The 21,447-nt window shown below is 44.8% G+C and overlaps 1 protein-coding gene and 1 pseudogene across 10 annotated transcripts in view; both read right to left on the bottom strand.

Moving 5' to 3' along the window:
• Nucleotides 1-7,377: 7,377 nt before the first annotated feature.
• On the bottom strand, nucleotides 7,378-7,512 carry LOC137376098 (U2 spliceosomal RNA; annotated as a pseudogene).
• A 5,437-nt stretch (nucleotides 7,513-12,949) lies between these two features.
• The window catches only part of cdhr2 (cadherin related family member 2), a 250,231-nt gene continuing 241,733 nt past the window's right edge, over nucleotides 12,950-21,447 (bottom strand). For all 10 annotated transcript variants that reach the window (XM_068043480.1, XM_068043481.1, XM_068043475.1 and 7 more), the window contains 2 exons: nucleotides 17,822-17,894; nucleotides 12,950-14,508 (listed from right to left, as the gene is read on the bottom strand). In XM_068043480.1, the coding sequence (XP_067899581.1) occupies nucleotides 14,386-14,508; nucleotides 17,822-17,894 (196 nt within the window). In that variant the 3' untranslated portion in view covers nucleotides 12,950-14,385. The remainder of the gene's footprint in view (nucleotides 14,509-17,821; nucleotides 17,895-21,447) is intronic.

Raw genomic sequence — 21,447 nt, 5'->3', positions numbered from 1 at the left:
GGAAACTAGGAACATAGGAATTGCTAGATGAAAAAGATCAATCTAGTTTGCCTTCTACCATCTTGGTAGTCACAAGATTCAGTAACAATGGATATATGGAAGCTTTTGGTGCAGGGGACAGAGGTAGCAAGACAACTGGGGAGTTATCAACCGTGTCTGTGTAATTCTGAGTATGCAGAGTTTTCAGTATTTCCCAACATGTACTAGTAGCTTTCTCTGAGTAATGAATTTTCATTAATTACTCTATAACAAACCCAAAAATGACATGAGAAAAACACCAGTGGTGGAGTGCTTTGGGAAGTCCAAAGTTACCTCTTTCCTCCCAACCATGTTACATTCACCACACATCATATTTCAAATTACTCATATATCCCAAAATATTATTTTCTGGAACTGGATCATTTTGTCACTTGTTTAAAATTAGGATTAGCATCAAGCAATCTGCAGTCAGGTCTTGCAAAGAACACCTCTTATTCTGTTAGTGTGGCATTTCCATTTTCCATGCCATGTCTTCTAATAAATTGCAAAGTTTGATAGTGTAGACTCACATTTATTTGGAACTTTGTTGAGACTTGGCAAATGTATTTCATATTGGAGCTTTTCAACAAAGGAAGAACCATTAATACTCTCCGTGCTGTGCTTGCACCCAAGTCAAGCAGTGAATACTTGTGCTAACACCCGTCATCTGCAGACAACATGAACAGCATGAGACTACCACATATTGGTAAATGGAATAGCATTGTTCTATTGTTATGGCCTAAGGTTTGGCACTGAACAACACAGCAGCAATTCATTTAGAAATCACCAAGTGTACTCAGCAATAACTACCTCAGCTAATAAACAAGGAAGACCCATTCATTTAATGCCTCATAAACTCAGGATATCTTAAGAAAATATGCAAAGTTGTCCATATAGCAGCAAAATTGCATGAAATAGTATTAGAATCTACAATATATTATTAACATTTGGGGGAGTAAAAAACAGAACTATCATCATGCCTGCCTTGTGTATTATGAGTATATTGTAGATATCAAAAATATGCTGTTCATCAGTTCCACTTCAAAAGGAATGATATAACACCAGAATAGTGGCAATCTTGTATCTCAACTCAGAGAAAGCTACTAGTACATGTTGGGAAATAAGGAAAACTCTGCATACTAAGAATTACACAGGTATGGTTGATAATTCCCCAGCTGTCTTGTTACCTCTGTCCCCTGCACCAAAAGCCTCCATATAGCCTGCATCTTTCAGTTTCCATTAAGGACTCCCACCAGTGTTCAGTGTCTGATTATTTTCTTTTATCTTTGTGAAATATTTTGGAATATTTTATTATGTTAAAAGTGCTTCATAAGTACAAGTTATTGTTGATTGAACTTTGCATCTAATATTTGCAGCATGTCAGCAAACCTGCTCTGGATAGCTACAACCTTTGGATCAAGGGTGGAGGCCAATGACAGTATGGTGAGATTATCAGGGAGGGACTCTGGAAAGTCTAAAGCTCTGAAACAGGAATGTTAATCTACTAAGCTGTGAGCAATGCAAACGAAAACTGGTACATAGTTAGTGAATGATAGAGTGATTGACTTTCTGGGACAGAGAAATATTAAGGTTGCAAAATTGGGCTCTGTATAGCGCTGCTGGTGGCAGATTGTCAGGGCACTAGTGTAGGTGTACCATGCATAGGCCAGAAGCATGCAGAGTAAACAGCTTCTATTATCATTTTGAACTGCACAGGTCCTGTTAACACCCCCTCTTAAACACTCTCAGCTGAACATGCACAAGGGACACCTACTACTGTTATTTAAAGGGCTAAACATCCAACTGACGTGCTTTTGACTTTTGTGGTGAAGAGTTAGTGGAAGTATTCTGTCGATTGTTATTGGGGGAGTTTTACAAATTTTATGGCTCTTCAAGGAAGTGGTGCTGGGTCTTGACAAGGAGGTCAGAGGAGTTGGAAGACCAGTCAGGAAAGAGTCAGCTTCAGTAATAGGGGCGATAATTGAAGAACCTCTTGCAGGGCAGCATGATGTGGAAATTGAGCACAGGCAGCAGTGAGGGGAAGCAGTGTGCAGAGGGAGGCAGAAGAGGAGGAGGAGGAAAAAGAGGAGAAGGAAGGGGGGAGGCATCCGGGACCCCTTCGCTCCAGAAGAGCTGTCCATGAGCAGATACTCAGACTCTGTTTTTTTTTATTTCCAAAATATACTTTATTCATAAAAATCTGTAAAAAATACATTACCAAACAGTTCCAAACAGCACCAAGTCAAAAAATACAAACAGTGCAAAAGAGGTCAGTTTCCTTCAATACAGGAGTGAGTTGCTTCACAACCCTTCCATTTAATTTTGCATGCCATCTACATTTTACAGCACACGAAAATTTTCCCAATACAGTTCGAGGGGATTTCCATGGATCCAGCCCCTCAGTTCTGCTTGGTGGGGGGACCTTACACAGTGGTCTTTCCCCATTGAGCCTTTGCTGCGGCTGCCCCAAGCTTTAGCGCGTCCCTCAGCACGTAGTCCTGGACCTTGGAATGTGCCAGTCTGCAACATTCGGCCGTGGACAACTCTTTGTGCTGGAAGACCAGCAAGTTTCGGGCAGACCAAAGGGCGTCTTTCACCGAATTGATAAGTCCTCCAGCAGCAGTTGATGTTTATCTCGCTGTGCGTCCCTGGGAACAGCCCGTAGAGCACAGACTCCTGTGTTACAGAGCTGCTTGGGATGAACCTCGACAAAAACCATTACATCTCTTTCCACACCTGCTTTGCAAAGACACATTCCAGAAGGAGGTGGGCAACCATCTCTCCCCCACCACAGCCACTTGGAGGGCTTTGTGCGGAGGGGGTGAGACTTCAGGCATGCAGGAAGGATCTGACAGGGAGAGCTCTTCTCACCACCAGCCAAGCTACATCTTGGTGCTTGTTTGAAAGTTCTGGTGATGAGGCATTCCGCCAAATGACTTTGGCAGTCTGCTCGGGGAACCATCCGACAGGATCCACCATCTCCTTTTCTCGTATGGCCTTGAGGACATTCCGTGCAGACCACTGCCTGATGGATTGGTGGTCAAAGGTGTTTTTCCGCAGAAACTGTTCCACGAAGGATATGTGGTATGGCACAGTCCAACTGGATGGACCGTTATGCGGCAATGTGACCATGCCTATCCTTCGCAACACTGGGGGCAGATAGAACCTCAGCACGTAGTGACACTTGGAGTATGCGTATTGGAGATCTACACACAGCTTGATGCAGCCGCACACAAAGGTAGTCATCAGGATGAGGGTGACGTTGGGTATGTTTTTCCCGCCTTTATCCAGAGGTTTGAACATCGTGTCCCTCCGGACCCGGTCCATATTAGATCCCCAGATGAAGCGGAAAATGGCTCGGGTGACCGCCACAGCGCAGGAGTGGGGTATGGGCCAGACCTGCGCCACGTACAGCAACAACATGAGCGCCTTGCACCTGATGACCAGGTTCTTCCCATCATGGAGAGAGATCGCTGATCCCACATGCTCAGCTTGTGTTGTACCTTCACTATTCGCTCCTCCCAGGTTTTGGTGCACACCCCGGCCCTTCCGAACCATATCCCCAGCACCTTCAGGTAGTCTGACCTGACGGTGAAGGGGACAAAGGATCGGTCAGCCCAGTTTCCAAAGAACATGGCCTCGCTCTTGCCGTGGTTAACTTTGGCTCCCGAGGCCAGTTCAAACTGGTCGCAGATGCTCATCAGTCTGCGCACAGAAGCGGGTCCGAGCAGAAAACGGCAACGTCGTCCATGTACAGGGAGGTTTTAACCTGAGTGCCTCCACTGCCTGGGATTGTCACCCCTCTTATGCTCGCATCCCTCCTAATAGACTCAGCAAAGGGTTCAATACAGCAAACAAACAAGACAGGGGAGAGAGAACAGCCCTGTCTGACTCCAGATTGGATCGGGAAACTTGCTGATTCCCACCCATTGATTGAGACTGCGCTACTGATGTTTGTGCAGAGCAGTTTGATCCAATTGCAGATTCCCTCCCCAAACCCCATTTTGGAAAACACGTCCATGATATAGGTGTGCGATATCCTGTCAAAAGCCTTCTCCTGGTCCAGGCTGATGAGGCAGGTGTCCACCCTCCTGTCCCATACATAGGTGATCGTATACCTGAGTAGCGCGAGACTATCAGAGATCTTCCTGCCGGGTATAGTACAGGTCTGATCAGGGTGAATCACCAACTCCAGAGCAGACTTGACTCAACTGGCTATGACTTTGGACCGAATCTTGTAGTCAGCATTAAGCAGTGAGATGGGCTGCCAATTTCTGATTTCTGCCCTTTCCCCCTTCCGCTTGTAGATGAGGGTGATGATGCCTTTCCTCATGGATTCTGACATTCTGCCGGCCAGGAGCATACTCTTGTATACTTCCAGCAGGTCAGGGCGGACCCAGTCCCACAGGGCCGAATACAACTCAACCAGTAAGCCATCGCTTCCAGGAGTTTTACTCGTCTCGAAGGACTCGACGGCCTTTGTCAGCTCGTCCAGAGTTAGCGGCTTGTCCAGTCTCTCCCTCCTGCTGTCATCCAAGACTTCTGTGATAGATGACAGGAAGGACTGGGAGGCTCTGCTGTCTGTGGGCTTCGCGTCATACAGCCCAGCATAAAAGAATTTACTGATTCTTAGTATGTCAGACTGCAAAGACGTTACTGAGCTATCCTCTTCCTTCAGGCTGCTGATAACAGAGCTCTCTCTGTGTACCTTTTGGAAGAAGTAACGCGAGCACGTCTCATCCTGCTCAATGGAGCGGACTGTGGACCGGAAGATGATCTCGGAGGCCTCCGTGGCAAAGAGCGAGGCCTGCTGGCTCTTCACCTCAGAGAGGTCCTCCTTGACCTCGACCCCCATCGTCTACAGCCAGAGCAGATTTTGCATACTTCTCTGGAGTCGGGACATTTCTCTGCTCTCTCTTGCCCTCTGAACACCTTTGACGATAAAGAACCTCTTGATGTTCTCCTTGATCGCCTCCCACCAGTGAACTGGAGACTCAAAGAGGGGTTTCACGGTCCTCCAACGTTTGTAATCCCATTTGAGATCCTCAACATTCTCTGGGGTTAGCAGTGTAGTATTGAGCTTCCATAGCCCCCTGCCAACCCGCTGGTCATCCTGTAAGTGACAGTCAGCCAGTAAGAGGCAGTGGTCGGAGAAGAACACCAGCTTGATGTCGGTGGATTTGACCGTGACAGCACGGGACACAAACAGGAAACAATCCTGGAACAGGCAGACCCGTCCATTCTTGACCATGTGTATCTACGCTACGCTCCGTCTGCAGATTTGCTGAAGACATCGTGCAGTTTGGCATCTTTTACTGTTTCTATTAGGAATCTGGATGTAGCGTCCAGTTTGCTGTCGCCTCTGCCATATCATCCAGCTGCATCGATGATGCAGTTGAAGTCACTGCCTAGAATGACCGGCCTGGATGTCGCCAGCAGCAGTGGTAGCTGCTGGAAGACGGTCAGCCGCTCGCTGCATTGAACCGGGGCGTACACATTGATCAACCGGAGCGGAGCATTGTTGTACATTTCATCTGTTACGAAGAGGCGACCACCCACCACCTCCTTGACTTCGGAGATGGTGAAGTTACCTCCCCACAGCAGAATACCCAGGCAGGAAGAACAGGAATCATTACCCCCTGACCAGATCGATGGCCCGTGGGACCACCATCACAACCATTGCCTGTAGGTGTTGAGGTGTGGTATTCCACACTCCTGCAGAAACAATAGGTCGGCTTTGACCTTGGCGAGGTAATCCAAGGTTGAAACACATCGTGTGGTGGATTTAATGCTACGCACATTAATTAAAGCAATCCTTATACCCATTTATATTTTAAGTTAGTTGTTGCTTCCCATACCATTTGGCCTTGCAAGTCCCAGTCCTTTGGGATGTTCCTGCATACCCATAGTGTACGCAAGCTGTTTCATGTTTGTGGGGCTCAGAAACCACTCCTAGTTTCTCATGTAGGGTTTGTTCTGCTGGGGTGACATCGGGGGTGGGGGGGTGGTTCTTGTAGGCAGCAAGGATTGGTCTGTCATCTGCTGTTCCCCTGTGTTCCTCCTCGAAAACATCACTGCTCCCAGCTTCCCGGAGCTGAGGTGCGCCAGACGTGTCTTTGCTCTTGGTGTCCCAGAGCTGGGATGCGCTGGCCATGTCGCTAAGTGTGGCGCTTTGGGTTTGGGGCATGCTGGGCCCATCACAGCTTCCAGTACCCGGGGGCTGGGGGGCTTTATCTTCCAGCTCCTTGGAATTCTGCCACCTCTTTTGAAGGAGCCGTTGTTCCAGCACTTCCTCGTCCAGTGAAGAGGAGCTGTTGTAGTCTGTCTCAAACGGTAGCCTCCTCTTGCCATTGGTTTGGGTGGTGGCCTGTTACGCTTTTGGAGGTTTTTTCTTTGTGGTTTTCCTTTGTAACACTTGCCACTGACCTGTTTGTCCATCTGCTGCCTCCTCCTCCATTGATTCTGTGTGTGGAGGAGGGGTTTCCGGGCGCAGGTAGGTGCTGGGTCGCTGGTTTCTCCCCTTTTTTCTCCTTCTCAGGTAGACTTTCCTCGCTGTGGAGAAGTTTGCTTGTCTCCTTTACAGCACCGGAAGCCTTTGTTGTTCCTTTTCCCGGCCTTTCTTTGGACCTTGCTGCCTGAGCATAACTGAGGCAGCGTTTGGGGCAGGTTTTGTAGAGATGGCCTGCCGCCCCGCACAAGTTGCAACACTTACTATGCTTACAGTCCTTGGTCTGATGGCCTTCCTTCTTGCAGTTCTTGCAGACAACCGAGCTGCAGTTAGCTGCCACATGACCAGATTTGCCACAGGTGCGACAAACTCTGGGCTGCCCAGCGTAGACCAAGAAGCCTCTACTTCCCCCAGTAGCGAAGCTGGAGGGAGGGTGGATGATGGCTCCATTGGCATCGACCTTCAAGGTCACCTTGACCTGCTGCTTGCTGGTCCAAATCCCAAATGGGTCCTTGACATCAGTGCTGCTGCCGGCCACCTCGACGTACCTGGAGCGAAAGGTGAGTACATCCACCACAGGAACATGGGGGTTGTAGAGGTGAATTGTCACCACTCGGTCATGTTGTGACAGAAGCCTGAAGAGTGGCTCCACTGTGAGGATAGACAGCAGCACCACGTTCCCTTTCTCCTTGAACGCCTTCAGGAACTTCATGCATCTCGCCACATTCTTGAACATCATGTCGAAATACCCACTGCTGGGAAAATCCTGCAGGCAGAAGATGTCCGTAGCTTGAAACCACAGCAATCGATGAGAATTTTCTTGATGAAGAAGGTGCAATCTACCGGTGCCTCTCCTTCCTTGTCCTTCACCACCACCCGAATGGTGTTACGCACTCCCTGGCCTGAAGCTCGAAGATTGGTTATAGCCATTTTACTCAAAGCACAACCAGGATCAAAAGCCACTGTTCATGGTTTCTCCCCTGCCAAGTAAGTACTGATAAGAACAGATACTACACTCGATCTTAGCCAAAAGGCCGAGAAACCTTGTCCTGAGATGACCAGCCCTATCCGTCTTCAAATAACTCAGACTCAAGGTTCCCTTGAGATCTCATCCCCACATCACAGTTGCTCCACAATTCCCCACGCTTCAACCCATCTGCCATGGGCCATCACAGTATCCTCTTGGTCAAAGTCCTAAATAAAAGCAACCAACAAAAGAACCATTTCATAACTTTATTCAGCAAAATTTCCAACATTACATACAAAACTGTTCTAGTCACACTTGTGCTTGTCCTGCCCCAGTGCTCCTATGCAGTGTTACCCCAGTGGCTACAGCATGCCTGGTGCAAGGCTGCTTTCACTGGAGGAGACTGCAGAAGCCTTCAGGATGACCTCAAGGAGCTCTGGGCCTTGAGGGCCTGGCTTCAGACAGCACACCTCAGCGTGGATGCCAACAGTATGGGCTGGCTGGCTGGCTGACAGGCAACAGCAGGAGCACTGGCAGAGTGACAGTGGTTGGAGCACAAATACTATCACCCTGAGAGAGGATGCCACCATCCCAGGCAGGTGCCTCAGTAAACCTAGTAATCTGTTGGAGGACAGATTATTGGACTGCTGAGAGAGCCTGACGGCCCCATTGAGAACTGAGATTCTTGGCCATGATGGCAGCAGTTGGAGCCTTCATCGTAACAAGCATGAATCTCACAACCTCAGTCTGAGCTTTCACTGAAGCACTGAGATGTTGTCTGGCTTCCACCAGTGCTGCAGTGGAGGCTGAGACATTGGCCACCAGACATTGCATCATGGTTTGGTCTGCAAGTGCTGTCATGGAGTTGGCCACGACTTTCACACTGGTAAGGATGGGATTCAAGCCCTGCACTATGCCCTGTGCCAAACTGGAGCCAGACTCCCCCATGATCCTTGTTACTACCAACAGGCTGTCTGGCAGGCCTGCCAATGCACCAAGCATCTCGGTGTGCATGACCATCAGCACTCTCCTGTACATTGCCCCATTTCAGTCCTCATTTACTTTCCCTGCATAAGAACACATCGGTGATCTTGCCCTCCAGTGAGTTGGCACACAAACTATCCTTTCCCCTTGTCCTGGCTGCAGCTCATTTGTGCCCAGTGACTCATCATGTGCAGATCCTGACTCTATACTACGCTTTAAAGTACATGCAGTGTCAGTATCTCAGCTGGTGGCTGCAAGTGTCAGATCAAGTGACGATGCTTCTTCATCAGAGGTCAGGTGTAGCTGTCACCCTTTGCCGCAAGGTTGCACTGGCTGGCCAGGTGGCAGTTCTTGGATGGCTGAAAACATAAACGCAGGAGGGGAGAGTTGGGATGAGGGAAGTGGGCGGGGGGGGTGGCGGGGGGAAAGCAAGCGATCCAAGGTTACACTATCTGCAGTTTCTACTTCATGCCAAGTAGCAGGATGAGGGTGAGGTGGGATTTGAGAAAAGGCATAAGATAGGAACATACTTTCATCCTGAATGTGCTCAATGATGCCGAATATAACAATCTCAGTCACAGCAGGCCACACAATTCAGAGAACCATCTCCTCCAGAGGGTTCAGGTGATGCAGGCGTGCCTGTCACCCTCTGGTTCTGCACTGCTCCCTCCTGTTATGGGCGACTTTCTCCTGCAAGAGAGAGGAAAGAACCATTTTGTGCCATCTACAAAATGCACTGCAGCAACTCACCAAGGCTCCCTCAACAGCACCTTCCAAACCCGCGACCTCTACCACCTAGAAGGCCAAGGGCAGCAAATGCATGGGAACACCATCATCTGCAAGTTCCCCTCCAAGCCACACACCACCCTGATTTGGAACTTTATCACCTTCTTCCCTGTCGCTGGGTCAAAATCCTGGAACTCCCTTCCTAACAGCACTGTTGGTGTACCTACACCACAAGGACTGCAGCGGTTCAAGAAGGCCTTCCACCTTCTTCAAGGCAATTGGGGATGGGCAATAAATGTTGGCCTAGCCCGTGTCACTCACATCCCATGAACGAATAAAAATATGCAACTGGGCCCCCTCTTTCCATGCTGGGCTGCATGCTGCAATCATTTAGATGAGGAGGCAGCACAAAGTTTGTATACTGCCTGCCTCAATGGGACTGGGTGCAGGGTAATTGCGCATCGCAATACATGTGGCTGAAAATGGGCCTTGACAAATTTTTCCTTCAAATGCTACTATTGAGGGAACATTTAAATAGATGTTTATAATTACAGGAGGAATGTAAATCAGAGGTTTGGAACAAACTAATTCAAATTATGTGAAGTAAGGCATTAAGGTTGAGTATTAGGAATTAGAACTGAACTCAGTTCATTGCTGTGCAGCAAAATCTATTCCTTTTACTGTAATGCATGGATAAGAACAAAGTAGAGAAATGTCAATCCAAAACAGGTACATAGAATGCTTCAACTCATGTATACGGCTTAAGGAAAGCCTATAAATACAGAAACAAATATTTGCTATGCACAGAATGGGCAGAATTTAATGCAGCCGTAACAAGCGAGAATTGCGGTATGGGGGACGGAGAATCATGTTGGAACCATCTGCCCGGAAATCCAGCATCATGATGTCGGTTCCAGATTTTGTCAGCAGCGGGATAGCACCTAGGCAGCAATGCCACCCCTATGCGACTGCTTGTTATACTGCATTTACATATCATTATTTGTGCTTTAATGGTTGGCTCTTGATTTAGTGGACAGTGGGTGGCACTCACGTGCCCTTCGGTTTTAACGGCCAAAGCGAGGCTTCAGAGCCTCAACAGGGAGGCAGACCTAGGCAATGCTGCATAGGTGAACAGGGGGGTTAGCAGGCCACTGTCAGACTGTGTTTCTGTGTGCTCTGCAACGGGGCTCAGGGTCTTGGGGGCTCTGCTAGTGTTTTGGCTGTGTTAGGGGGACCTGAAATGGGTAACAAAACTTCTATGTGAACTTTTTTCTCTCATACAGCTGGAACAGAGGGTCGGCTATCTGCAAGATTGGCCTTTGAGTACCATCAGGGACACCACAGAGAGATTCTCAAAAGATCAGTTGCCAAGGCAGGGTCGTTTCTGCATTGACAGCATACAGTAGGCCCACAGGTCACCTGGCATGGCTCTCAAACACCCTGTATTTTTGGAGCCCCATGGCATGATGTGGCACCTCCGACAAAGAGAGGGCCAACAGGCTGCTGCACCTGTCCGTGAAGCTCCACGATGAGAGAAGCAGCAACCGGCCATACCAAGAAGGTCCGACCTGCACCAGAGAGTATACCAGACTCGAATCAGCTACCTCTAAATATCACAGCTCCATTGCCAGGGAGGCCGTCACCGACTTACGTGCCCTGCTACAGGAGGAGTTGCGAAGTATGGGCTTTGGAGGTCACCCTATGCTTGTGGTCATGAAGATCACCGTGGCACCCTACTTCTAAGCATCTAGTTCCTTCCAGGGTACCATCAGGGCATGTGTGGGGTCTCCCAGGCAGCAGCTCACTGCTGCATCAAGGAGGGCCAGCGACTATGTGCGTTACTGGACCAACCCTGACAGTCAGGCCGAGAAGGCCATCAGGTTCAGGGCAACTGCTAGCTTTCCTCAGGTGCAGGGTTTGATAGATTGTACGCATGGGCCATCAAGGCTCCAATGGACCAACCAGCCACCTTCATCAATAGGCAGGGCTTCCATTAAATCAACATTCAACTGGAAACATTTCCTGATAGTGTGTGCCCGCTTCCTGGGAAGCAGCCATGACATTTACATACTTTGACAGTCCTAGGTGCCACAGCTTTTCAGACACCCCGCTCGCCTTCAGGGATGGATTCTCGGGGACAAGGGCTACCCATTGAAAATATGGCAATTGATGCCTGTGAGGAACCCTCACAATGCAACACAGGAGAGGTAAAACAATTGCCACAGATCCACACAAATGACCATCACAGGCCATTGGCTTACTGAAGATGAGATTCCGCTGCCTCGATCGATCCAGTGGAGCACTGCAGTATTCCCCAGTGAGGATCTTGTTTATCGTGGTGCTCTGCTGTGCTCTACACAATTTAGCACTGCAGAGGGGGAGGCCTTACATGAAGATGAGATGCCTGAGCAACACCCCTCCAATGATGAGAAGAATGCAGAAGAGGGAGAGGAGCAAGCAGTACTGAATGCTGAAGACGTTGCAGCAAAGGCCAGGCAGATAGAGTGACGTGTCAAAGAGGCAAGAGACAACCTCAAACACCTACTTCCAGCCACCCTGATGTCCAACCACAGAGACTCCAATTGAGACTCAGCTTAGCACATGTAGTCTGCTGCCTCCTTTCCATCTGTGTTCCTTGACTTTTGACCAGCTGCAATGCGCAAATGTGCCCATGAGAGAACACATATGTTAATGAGGGCTACGAGAAGGGGGCTCACAATAAAGGCATAATGGAAAAATGCCTCCAGGCAATGATCATTAATGATTGTAATAAAAGAACTTTTAATTAATCAATGAGGCTTGGAATATTAGCAAAGAATTCAGGAAAAAAAATGCTTCAAGCAAAGAAAAATTAATCACTTGAGTATTTGGAAATGGATTGGCAGACCAAAGGGGCTGGCAAAGTAAATTTATTAAGTGAATCTTTACTTCAAGTCTCCAATTTTAATCCAACCTGCCCAGTGAGAATGGATCAGCTGAGCAATTATAATTGTAGAAATTCTAGTTACCACCCTGTTCCCAGTGGAAACTCACTAACCGGCAATTTACTGCAGTGGCAGCTGACTGAAGTCAGAATTGCAACCGCCGAAAAGAGCGAGCAACTCACAAATAAATTCAAGTTGGATTCCTGGTGGAATTTTAAGTTGCCTGGTCAGAAGTCCCATCTAGCAACAAACCTATTGAATAAACTGACTGACATAACTGGAAGCTGCATTTAAAGGGTCCTCACCTGCAGGTACTCAGGTCATTAGGATCTGTGTGCCATTGTGTGTAGTGCATTTCTAAGACAGTTATGAGCTTTCAATTTGATTATGATCAGCAAATAAATGATTGCACAAGTAATGAATTGGGGCCAGAAGCAGTGTAAATTCAACACTATGCATTTAAGGTGTTATGGGCCTTTAAGGCCTACACTAGAACTGCCATTTCCTGGGGTTATGAGGCGTACATCCAATGGCTGCACTTGACACATGCTTGGAACACACCCAGTTCATGTCAATCACAGGGACCTACAAATGACTGTGTTCTTTCCAGCCTGTCTGATATGTGTACTTGCAATACACAGCAGAAGTATTCGCATTCCCTCTACCCCACTCCAAGTATGGTCATCCCTATTGTCTTATTCCTGTCCACTTGACCAATTGTAATGAATTAGAAGCTGAAAAGTAGAACCAATGGTAGAAAATAACAAATGACTTTTTGTAGTTTGTGTACATTGCAAGTAATCAATTGGCATAATTTACAAACTTACCACTACGTAATATTTATATTTCTTTCCGCAATAAAATACACATTCAATTGTATCCACACAAGCTTTAATTTTAAGAAGCATATATTTTGCATTACATCACACGTGACTAAAATTTGTCCTATATTAAATAACTGCACAACTAAAACTACTTGCGAATATGTTCCAACAGGTTTTTTCAGTAAAACAGCTAAGAATTTTCTCTCTTCTGTCAAAATGAGATAAACTGCCCAAACCTCTCAGACTGGTTTCTTTGCTGTCTGTTAAACTCCCCTCTTCCTCCCAGATCAACTGTCAGTTTACAGGATCCTTCTATCTATAGTGCTGCTGTTCTCTCATTCCCAGGATTTTGTTTCTGTGGCATTTGTTCATTTAATTACCAATGTCCTAGTCAGTTATTCTCCTAAAGCAATTTGCAAACATAATGAACATCTGTGAATCTCCCAATGCTAAGAAACTGTCTTAGACCACTGTCCTATTACTTCTCTCTTTGCCGAAGTATGTTTATCCAATAGGCAAGCCTAACAAGTTATTCATCTTCCAGCCTCTATCTTGTTCCTCTCAGCGTGTAACTCTTTCTCCAGCACTTAGCAAGTTCTTTATACTGTTATATGAAAAGGAAGAATGTGCAAAGTTACGGGGGGAAAGTGGGGGAATGGCACAAACTATATTGCTCTTTCGGAGAGCCGGTGCAGACACAATGGGCTGAATGGCTTCCTTCTGTGCTGTAACAATTCTGTGATTCTTCACAACTTCTAATCCCTCAGGTAATGATTCAGCTCTCCTCATCACTTTGCTATTCTTGGAAATTAGCACCTTCTGGTTTTGATATAAATCAACAATTATTAAATGCCTCCTCAGTATCAAACATTGAAAATGTTGTAAATATTATACAACCTTCCACGTACACACACACACAATTGGTCCTTATTAAAGCAATTTAGGTTTTATAATCAGTGTATGAAATCATATATAATTGGTAAAGCAGAATATACAGCAGAAAATTAGTTTTAAGGATTTTTCTAACTAGAAAAAGGATGGATGATTGAGATCCTTTTCAAAGGCATTTAATTATGAAGACTGCTACTAACATTATCCAATTACTAGCCATGTTATTGCTAACAGCTCACATAGATGGAATATTGCTCTTATTATTTAAACACAATGTACACAATTCACTGCTGCTATCAATAGTGTAGTTCATTGCATTGAATAAAACATGGTGTTAAAACATGCTAACATGTATTATAACATTAATTTTAAAAATCTGATGGCTAGCAAACAAAATTTAATGCAAAATATAAATTTATGACAGTAATAATACTAGCTGTAATAAAATCTTCACACAAGTACAATAGGCCAAGAAATTGTTTATCAGGCAGCAAAGGCACATGCTAAATATAGTCAACGATTCCAGTTTTCTTATATTAAAGGTTCGAAATGCAAATTTTTAAATTAAAGCAATGCAAGAGTCAAAGGCACCAAATTTACTGCTCAAATGTCAGTGCAGTTCAGTACAGGATTGCAATGTCCATCTCCAGATATCCCTGATGCTTTTTCTTTACTGTTGTTATGGTCATCCAGTGCAGCGATTGAGTTCATTGTTTTCTCAGTCATCTTATGTAAGAAAGAAAATGTAAATATTGAAATCAGGAAGCCAGTAAAAAAAATCTTTAATTTTCTAATAGGTTGAGAAAAATATCCACAATGCTCCAGCCAGCTATTTATTAGCCTTTGTGTAATATTTTTAGCTGTACCTTTGTCATAGGTATCATGAGAATCTCAGATTTTCATTTGCTACAAAATTCATCTTGCTTTTTTAAAAATTGTTCACGGGATGCAGGCAACACTGGCAAGGCCACATTAAATCCTCATCCAAAGTTGCCTTGAGAAGGTGGGGCAAGGGCTTTTCCCTTGAACGGCTGCAGTCCTTGTGGTAATGGTGCTCTCGCAATGGTGTTAGGGTATTGGCCAAATGACGATGAACGGCGATCTGAAATAGATGCTTTCTATTGCATGTAATGGATGCACTAGGCCCAGATGAGAGGGTCTCAGTTCACAAATGCCCAGTCAGCACATCAGCTGTTTTATTCCATCATTGAAACTGGCACCTGGAATTTACACCTTTCATGTACAACTGAAGGATCTTATTTCAGACCAACAGATACTGAGCAAAACTCGTACCAGACAAGTTATAGGTCCAAACTCTGGCAACTGTTTTGCCCTTTAGTAAAACTGTTGAGAGTGTCTCACTAGTCACTAAGGCCAGCCACTGACACCCAATCTTTCCTCCAAGGTTCATGTAGGGATGCTGAAGTAGCAAAATCAAAGCCTGGTGGCATCTATCTCCCTTTCCTATCTGACTGCACTCCCCTCTCTGAAAGCCAGCAACTGGGAGACCACTGAACACTCCCCAGCCACCTCCTCCCCACAACTCTAAAACAACATTCTCATTCACCAAGCTCAATGTGTAACAATCAATGCTTGACACAATGCACAAAAGGAGGCTGTCCCAAATACAACACTTCCATGAAAAATGTTCCTGGTCGTGACTTATTTCATTATGATTTGTGCATTTTTACCATGACTAATCCATGATTCTCTCAAAAAATGAACATTGCCGAAGTTAGTGTCCTATGATGATGAATTATATGATGCCAGTTTGTCACTGATGATCACTCTGCTGTTACAGGCAAACTGAAACAACACATAAGGACAGTGCTTCTACCACAAATGGTAGTGTAGAAGACCAAAAGAGGTGGTTTTGGCCAACGTATCCAATGCTGGTTCCAACAGCAACATAAACAAAAAATGCATGCCACTGGAGGCAAATAGAGCAATGCTGTATGATCAGCAACCAATAGAAGGGTCAGTGTCCAATTGGATAAAAAAAATGGCTAAAGGACAGAAAACAGTGAGTCATGTAAATAGTTATTTTTCAGATTGGAGGATGCTAGACAGTGATGTTCCCCAAGGGTCAATGCTAGGACCACTACTTTTTTTGCCAATTATACCAAACTTGGAGGCGTGGCAAGCAGTGAGGATGATACGAATCGCCTGCAACAGGTCATAGACCAGCAGAATGGGCGGAGAGGTGGCAGATGGAATTTAATATGGAGAAGTGTGAGGTGATGCATTTTGGCAGAAGGAATAGGGTGAGGCAGTACAGACTTAATGGCACAGTTCTAAAGAGTATCTATGTACAGAGTGATCTGGGGGTGCATGTGCATCTATCTTTGAAGCACATATTGAGACAGTTAACAAAGCATATGGGATCTTGGTCTTCATAAATAGGGAGATTGAGTACAAAAGAAGGGAAGTCATGCTGAACCTTTATAAAGTTCTGGTTGGGCCCCAACTAGAGTATTACATCCAATTTTGGTCACCACCATTTAGAAAGGATGTGAGCATCTTTGAGAGGGTGCAGAGGAGATTTACCAGAATGGTCCCAGGGATGGGGGATTTTAGTTACCAGATTAGGTTGAAAAAGCTGGGTATTTTCTCCCTGGCCATTTCTCTTGCCTGGACACCTTCAGTAGGACCTGTTTGGCGCTTCTGGAGATTGGTACACCTCATCTCAACTGGTGTATCAGCCTCCAGTGTTATGGTAGGTTCCCTGTAAGTCAGCAAAGTAGGATATCTCGGAGTCTCCTACCCAGATTCCACAACCTTTCATTATTGGCTTCATAAGGGTTGGGTGGAAGTTCTGCTCCTTACAAGGCCAATCAGGAAGTCTCAGCATCAGGAGGGTATTTCAACTGTGCCCTCAAAGAAGTTCAGGGACAACGTTTATCTAGGGATAAAGTGAAATTCCACTAAATGTGTAGCATATATTTTCAAATTCCAATGCAAAAATGTTCACACTTTAAGGATTTTATTACTTTTGATGAATTTTTGTGTTCATCAGTGTTAGAAACTTATGTGCCGAAAAATGGAACACTTTCTCATTTCAGGCACCCTGTGTCAGCCTCAAACATTTCAAGACCAGGTATAGAATGGGTTAGATGCAGCATAACGTGCCCTCTCTTCTGCCTCACAATGTTTTTCAGCACCAACCCTAATACACCAGATGACCTTTCTTTTTCTCACAGCATCCAACCTTGTGACCTCTTAGATGACATAGATCATTTGGTATAAAATTAAGGCAATTTAATGCTATTTGTCTACATGTACTAAGTACTGAATTGGTACAGACCAAATTCTTTTCATGCAAGAAAGAAAAAAAGACTTTCATTTTTTACGCCTTTCACGACCTCCAAAACCTCTTTACAGCCAATGAAGTACTTTTGAGGTATAGATACTGCTGTAATGTAAGACCCCAATAGACAACAGACAATGGAGCAGAAATAAAAACAGAAAGTGCTAGAAATACTCAGCAGGTCTGGTAGCATCTGTGGAGACAGAAGCAGAGTTTCATCAGATGAAAGGTCACAGACTGAAACGTTAACTCTGTTTCTCTCTCTACTGTTGCTGCCAGACCTGCTGAGTATTTCCAGCACTTTCTGTTTTTATTTCAGATTTTCAGCATCCGCAGTATTTTGCTTTTAAACAACGGAGCAGTCTAGATTTAAACCAGGGCCAGAAGTGAAAGTGCAATGTGAAAACCCCTTGTTTCACCCAGTTCTCTGAGATTCAATTGCTGAGTAGTTTAAATTGTTTTGTTACATCTGGATTAAAATGCATGCTGAGTTGTGATGGCAGGAACACTAAATATACATAAATTCTTCATCAGATCAGATCACTATTATGACATAGATATCTCAGAGCAATATTTGTATTGCTATTAAATTAAAGAACAGTCAGATTTTGATATCAAAATAGACACTTAACCCTGTTGCACTTGGGAGTTTTCATTTTTCACTGTGATATTACAAATATGTACATATTTGTTTAACACATTTTAAGGGTTGACAATATGGTTCTAACTTACCTCTTTTGCGTCTGATTTCTTTACAGGTGTTTCTGTCATTTTATCGACCATATTCTCATCTAAAGAGTTAATACTGCAAGAAATATGGCATTCAATGTTACTAAATATACAAAAAAACTTAAGCTTGTCTCTCAGGGTCTCACAAAATTGTTTACAAGCGTGAAGCAATTAAAATTAACCCAATTTTTCCTCAATTTTCACAGTTCAGATCAAATTCACAATGTAGACTCCTCTAGTGTGTTGCAGGTAAATATAGTGGCAGGTGGCAAAAATTAATGTGCAATACTGATAATGGAACAAAATGTCATGTTAAGAAATAAAATCTAGATTCAGAATTCAGAGATCCATAACTAGAATTCTTATTGTATCAGAATGCAGATTTGCATATGTTGTGCTCAATTGGTATCTTAAGCTGTAGAATGTGCTCAATGAGAATAGTTTGTGGTATAATATTATACATCCTAAGATAGTTAAAGATAGTCTCCATTCCATTTCTTAAGTGCTGCATAATGAATTATACATTTTTTAAAAATTGGCCTACCGCTCGGAAAATCATTTGTCTATCTTGGATTGATTTTAATGATATTACACATGGGAGGCCTGGTCCATTTTGAAGACTGTGCCTCATTACCATATCACTAGCACATTTCGGGTGGCAAAAGGGGTGCCTCACAGCAGCCTGACAGCTCCAGAGGCTGACCCAGTCAGTATAAAGGTAGATCCAGGCAGTGCAGGGGGTGTGTGGGGGGAGAGAAAAGAGTGTGGATGGGGCAGAAGTTGTTCATGGAATAGGGGAAACCCAGTGAGGCAGAGTCTAAGACCGTTTATTTCCACCTCTATGACATCGCCTGATTCTGCTCCTGCCTCTGTTCATCTGCTGCTGAAACGCTCCGCCATGCCTTTGCTGCATCTAGATTTGACTATTACAATTGTTACGACCCGGTGAGGAAGGTGTCTAGGGGTCCCTTTCAACCTTCACCTGGCCTTACCATAACAGGGTTTAATTTTAAACACACCGTGTTTTTAGCTCCCCCTTGGTGAATCCTTGTTCACCGCTTTCCAATTAGAAGGCAAAGAAACTAACACAAACAGGTTTTCTTTAGGTTTGAAGAAGAAAGATTAAAATTTATTAAACTTCAACTCTAGTTCGGTTGACGCCTGCGGATACTCGACGTGCCCAGGCTGGCATGCATATGCGATACACACATGCAAAATAGAGACAGAAAAGAGCAGAAGAAAATATAAAGTGAAAGGTTTGAGGCAATATCTGAAGAGTTTTTGTTTCGGTTCTTCGAGCTCACTGTAGAGTCCTTGATTGTAGGTAGATCTTGCTTTTCGCTGGGGCCCAATGTTCTTCTTAAACCATGTTTGCTGTAGGAGACTTTTCTCTCTTGGGGTTCATGTACCTTCAGTGGATTCAGAGGTTTGTGACAAAGAGATGGGAGCAGACAGGAGAGATCTTCTCAGTCCAGGAGCAAACAGACACTCTTCAAACTGTTTGTACAATTCAGAAAAACCCAGGTTGCCAAGCAGGTTAGTCGTGTGACTAACTGGTCTGACTACATCTTGGATTGTATCACCTTAGCAGTCTCTGGAATGCTCCTCGTACACACAATACCTGGTTATCAATGTCCATTGTGGGTTGAATGTGTCAGGGAATGGTCCTTTGTCCTTCCAATCACCACCTGTTAATATGCAAATGTATTTTCCAGCCACGGCTGATCTGTTTAACAAGTCCTTTCTTTACTCCAGTAGCAGTTCAAAATCAATGTGCCTCATTCTTGGCAGGTGGGGGCCTAGCATGACACAATGCACAGGAGGTCAACATCCCTTATTCTACCCTCTGTAAAACTGAGCTCATTCAAGACTCTGTTGTCCATGTCCTAAATTGCCCCAAGTTCCATCCACCCATTGCTACTGTTCTCACTGATTTACACTGGTACCCAGATAAACAACAACTCAATTTAAAATTTTTAAAAATGTTTTAAAATCCTTCCATGGGCTTGCTTCCCACCCCCCACACCCCGCCCCCCCCCTCCCCCCATCTCAGTAACCTTCTCCAGCCCCACAACCCTCAGAAATAATGTGCTCTTCTAATTCTGGCCTCTTGAGCATCCGCAATTTTGTAGCTGCGCCTTGATGATAACTGAGTGTTATATGGACTTGCATATTAGATACAATATGGTACTCAAATTTAAATAGGAAAAGAGTAACTAAAACTAGTGTTGGCCCTCTAGAGAGTGAGTCTGGGGAATTGATAATGGAAAACAAAGATATGGCAGAGGCATTGAACAGATATTTTGTGTCTGTTTTCACTGTAGAAGATTTAGAAAACCTCCCAAAGATACATGAAAATCAAGAGGTGACAGGGAGGGAGGCACTTAATATGGTCACCATCACCAGGGAAAAAGGTGCTGGGAAAACTATTAGACCGAAAGGCTGAGAAGTCCCCAGGACCAGATGGCCTGCATCCGAGGGTCTTAAAAGAAGTGGGAGACAGAAAGCAGGAAACTATAGGCCAGTTAGCCTAACATCTGTCATAGGGAAGACCATTATTAAGGGGGTTATGGCAGAATAGTTAGACAACCATAATGGGATCAGACAGAGTCAAAATGGTGTTGTGAAAGGGAAATCATGTTTAACTAATTTATTAGAGTTCCTTGAGGAAGTAACAAGCAAGGTGGATAAAGGGGAACCTACAGATGTGGTGTACTTGGATTTCCAAAAGGCATTTGATAAGGTGCCACCTCAAAGGTTACTACACAAGATAAGAGCACATGGTATAGGGAGTAACATATTAGCATGGATAGAGGACTGGTTAGCTAACAGGAAGCAGAGGGTATGGATAAATGGGTCTTTTTGGGGTTGGCAAGTTGTAACTAGCCAAGTGCCACAGGGATCAGCACTGGGGCCTCAACTATTTACAATTTATATCAATGGTTTGGATGAAGGGACCAAATGTATAGTAGCTAAATTTGCCGATGACACCAAGATAGGAAGGAAAGTAAGTTGTCAAGAGAGGTAAAGAGTCTATAAAAGGATATTGATAGGTTAAGTGAGTGTGCAAAAATTTGGCAGATGGAGCATAATGTGGGAAAATGTGAACTTGTCCACTTTCGCAGAAAGAATAGAAAAGCTGTATCCTATTTAAATGGAGGGAGATTGCAGAACTCGGTGGTACAGAGGGATCTGGGTGTCCTGGTACATGAATCATAAAAGGTTAGTTTGCAGGTACAGCAAGTGATTAGGAATGCAAATTGAATGGTGGTGTTTATTGCAAGGAGAATCAAGTATAAAAGTAGGAAAGTTTTACTGCAGCTGTACAGAACCTTGGTGAGACCACATCGAGAGTACTGTGTACAGTTTTGGTCTCCTTATTTAAAAAAGGATATAATTGCGTTAGAAGTAGTTCAGAGAAGGTTCACTCGACTAATTCCAGGGAGGAAGGGCTTTTCTTATGACGAAAGGTTGAACAGGTTGGGCCTATACCCACTGGAGTTGAGAAGATCCTGAGGGGACTTAATAGAGTGGATAACGGGAGGATATTTCCTCTTAAGGGGGAGACTAGAACTAGGGGACACAGTTTAAGCATAAGAGGGCTCCCTTTTAGGATGGAGATGAGGAGA

This window comes from Heterodontus francisci, chromosome 12 (assembly GCF_036365525.1).
Source record: "Heterodontus francisci isolate sHetFra1 chromosome 12, sHetFra1.hap1, whole genome shotgun sequence".
Taxonomy (NCBI): domain Eukaryota; kingdom Metazoa; phylum Chordata; class Chondrichthyes; order Heterodontiformes; family Heterodontidae; genus Heterodontus; species Heterodontus francisci.
The sequence above is the reverse complement of the archived record's forward strand: the minus strand, read 5'-3'. Positions and strand labels throughout refer to the sequence as shown.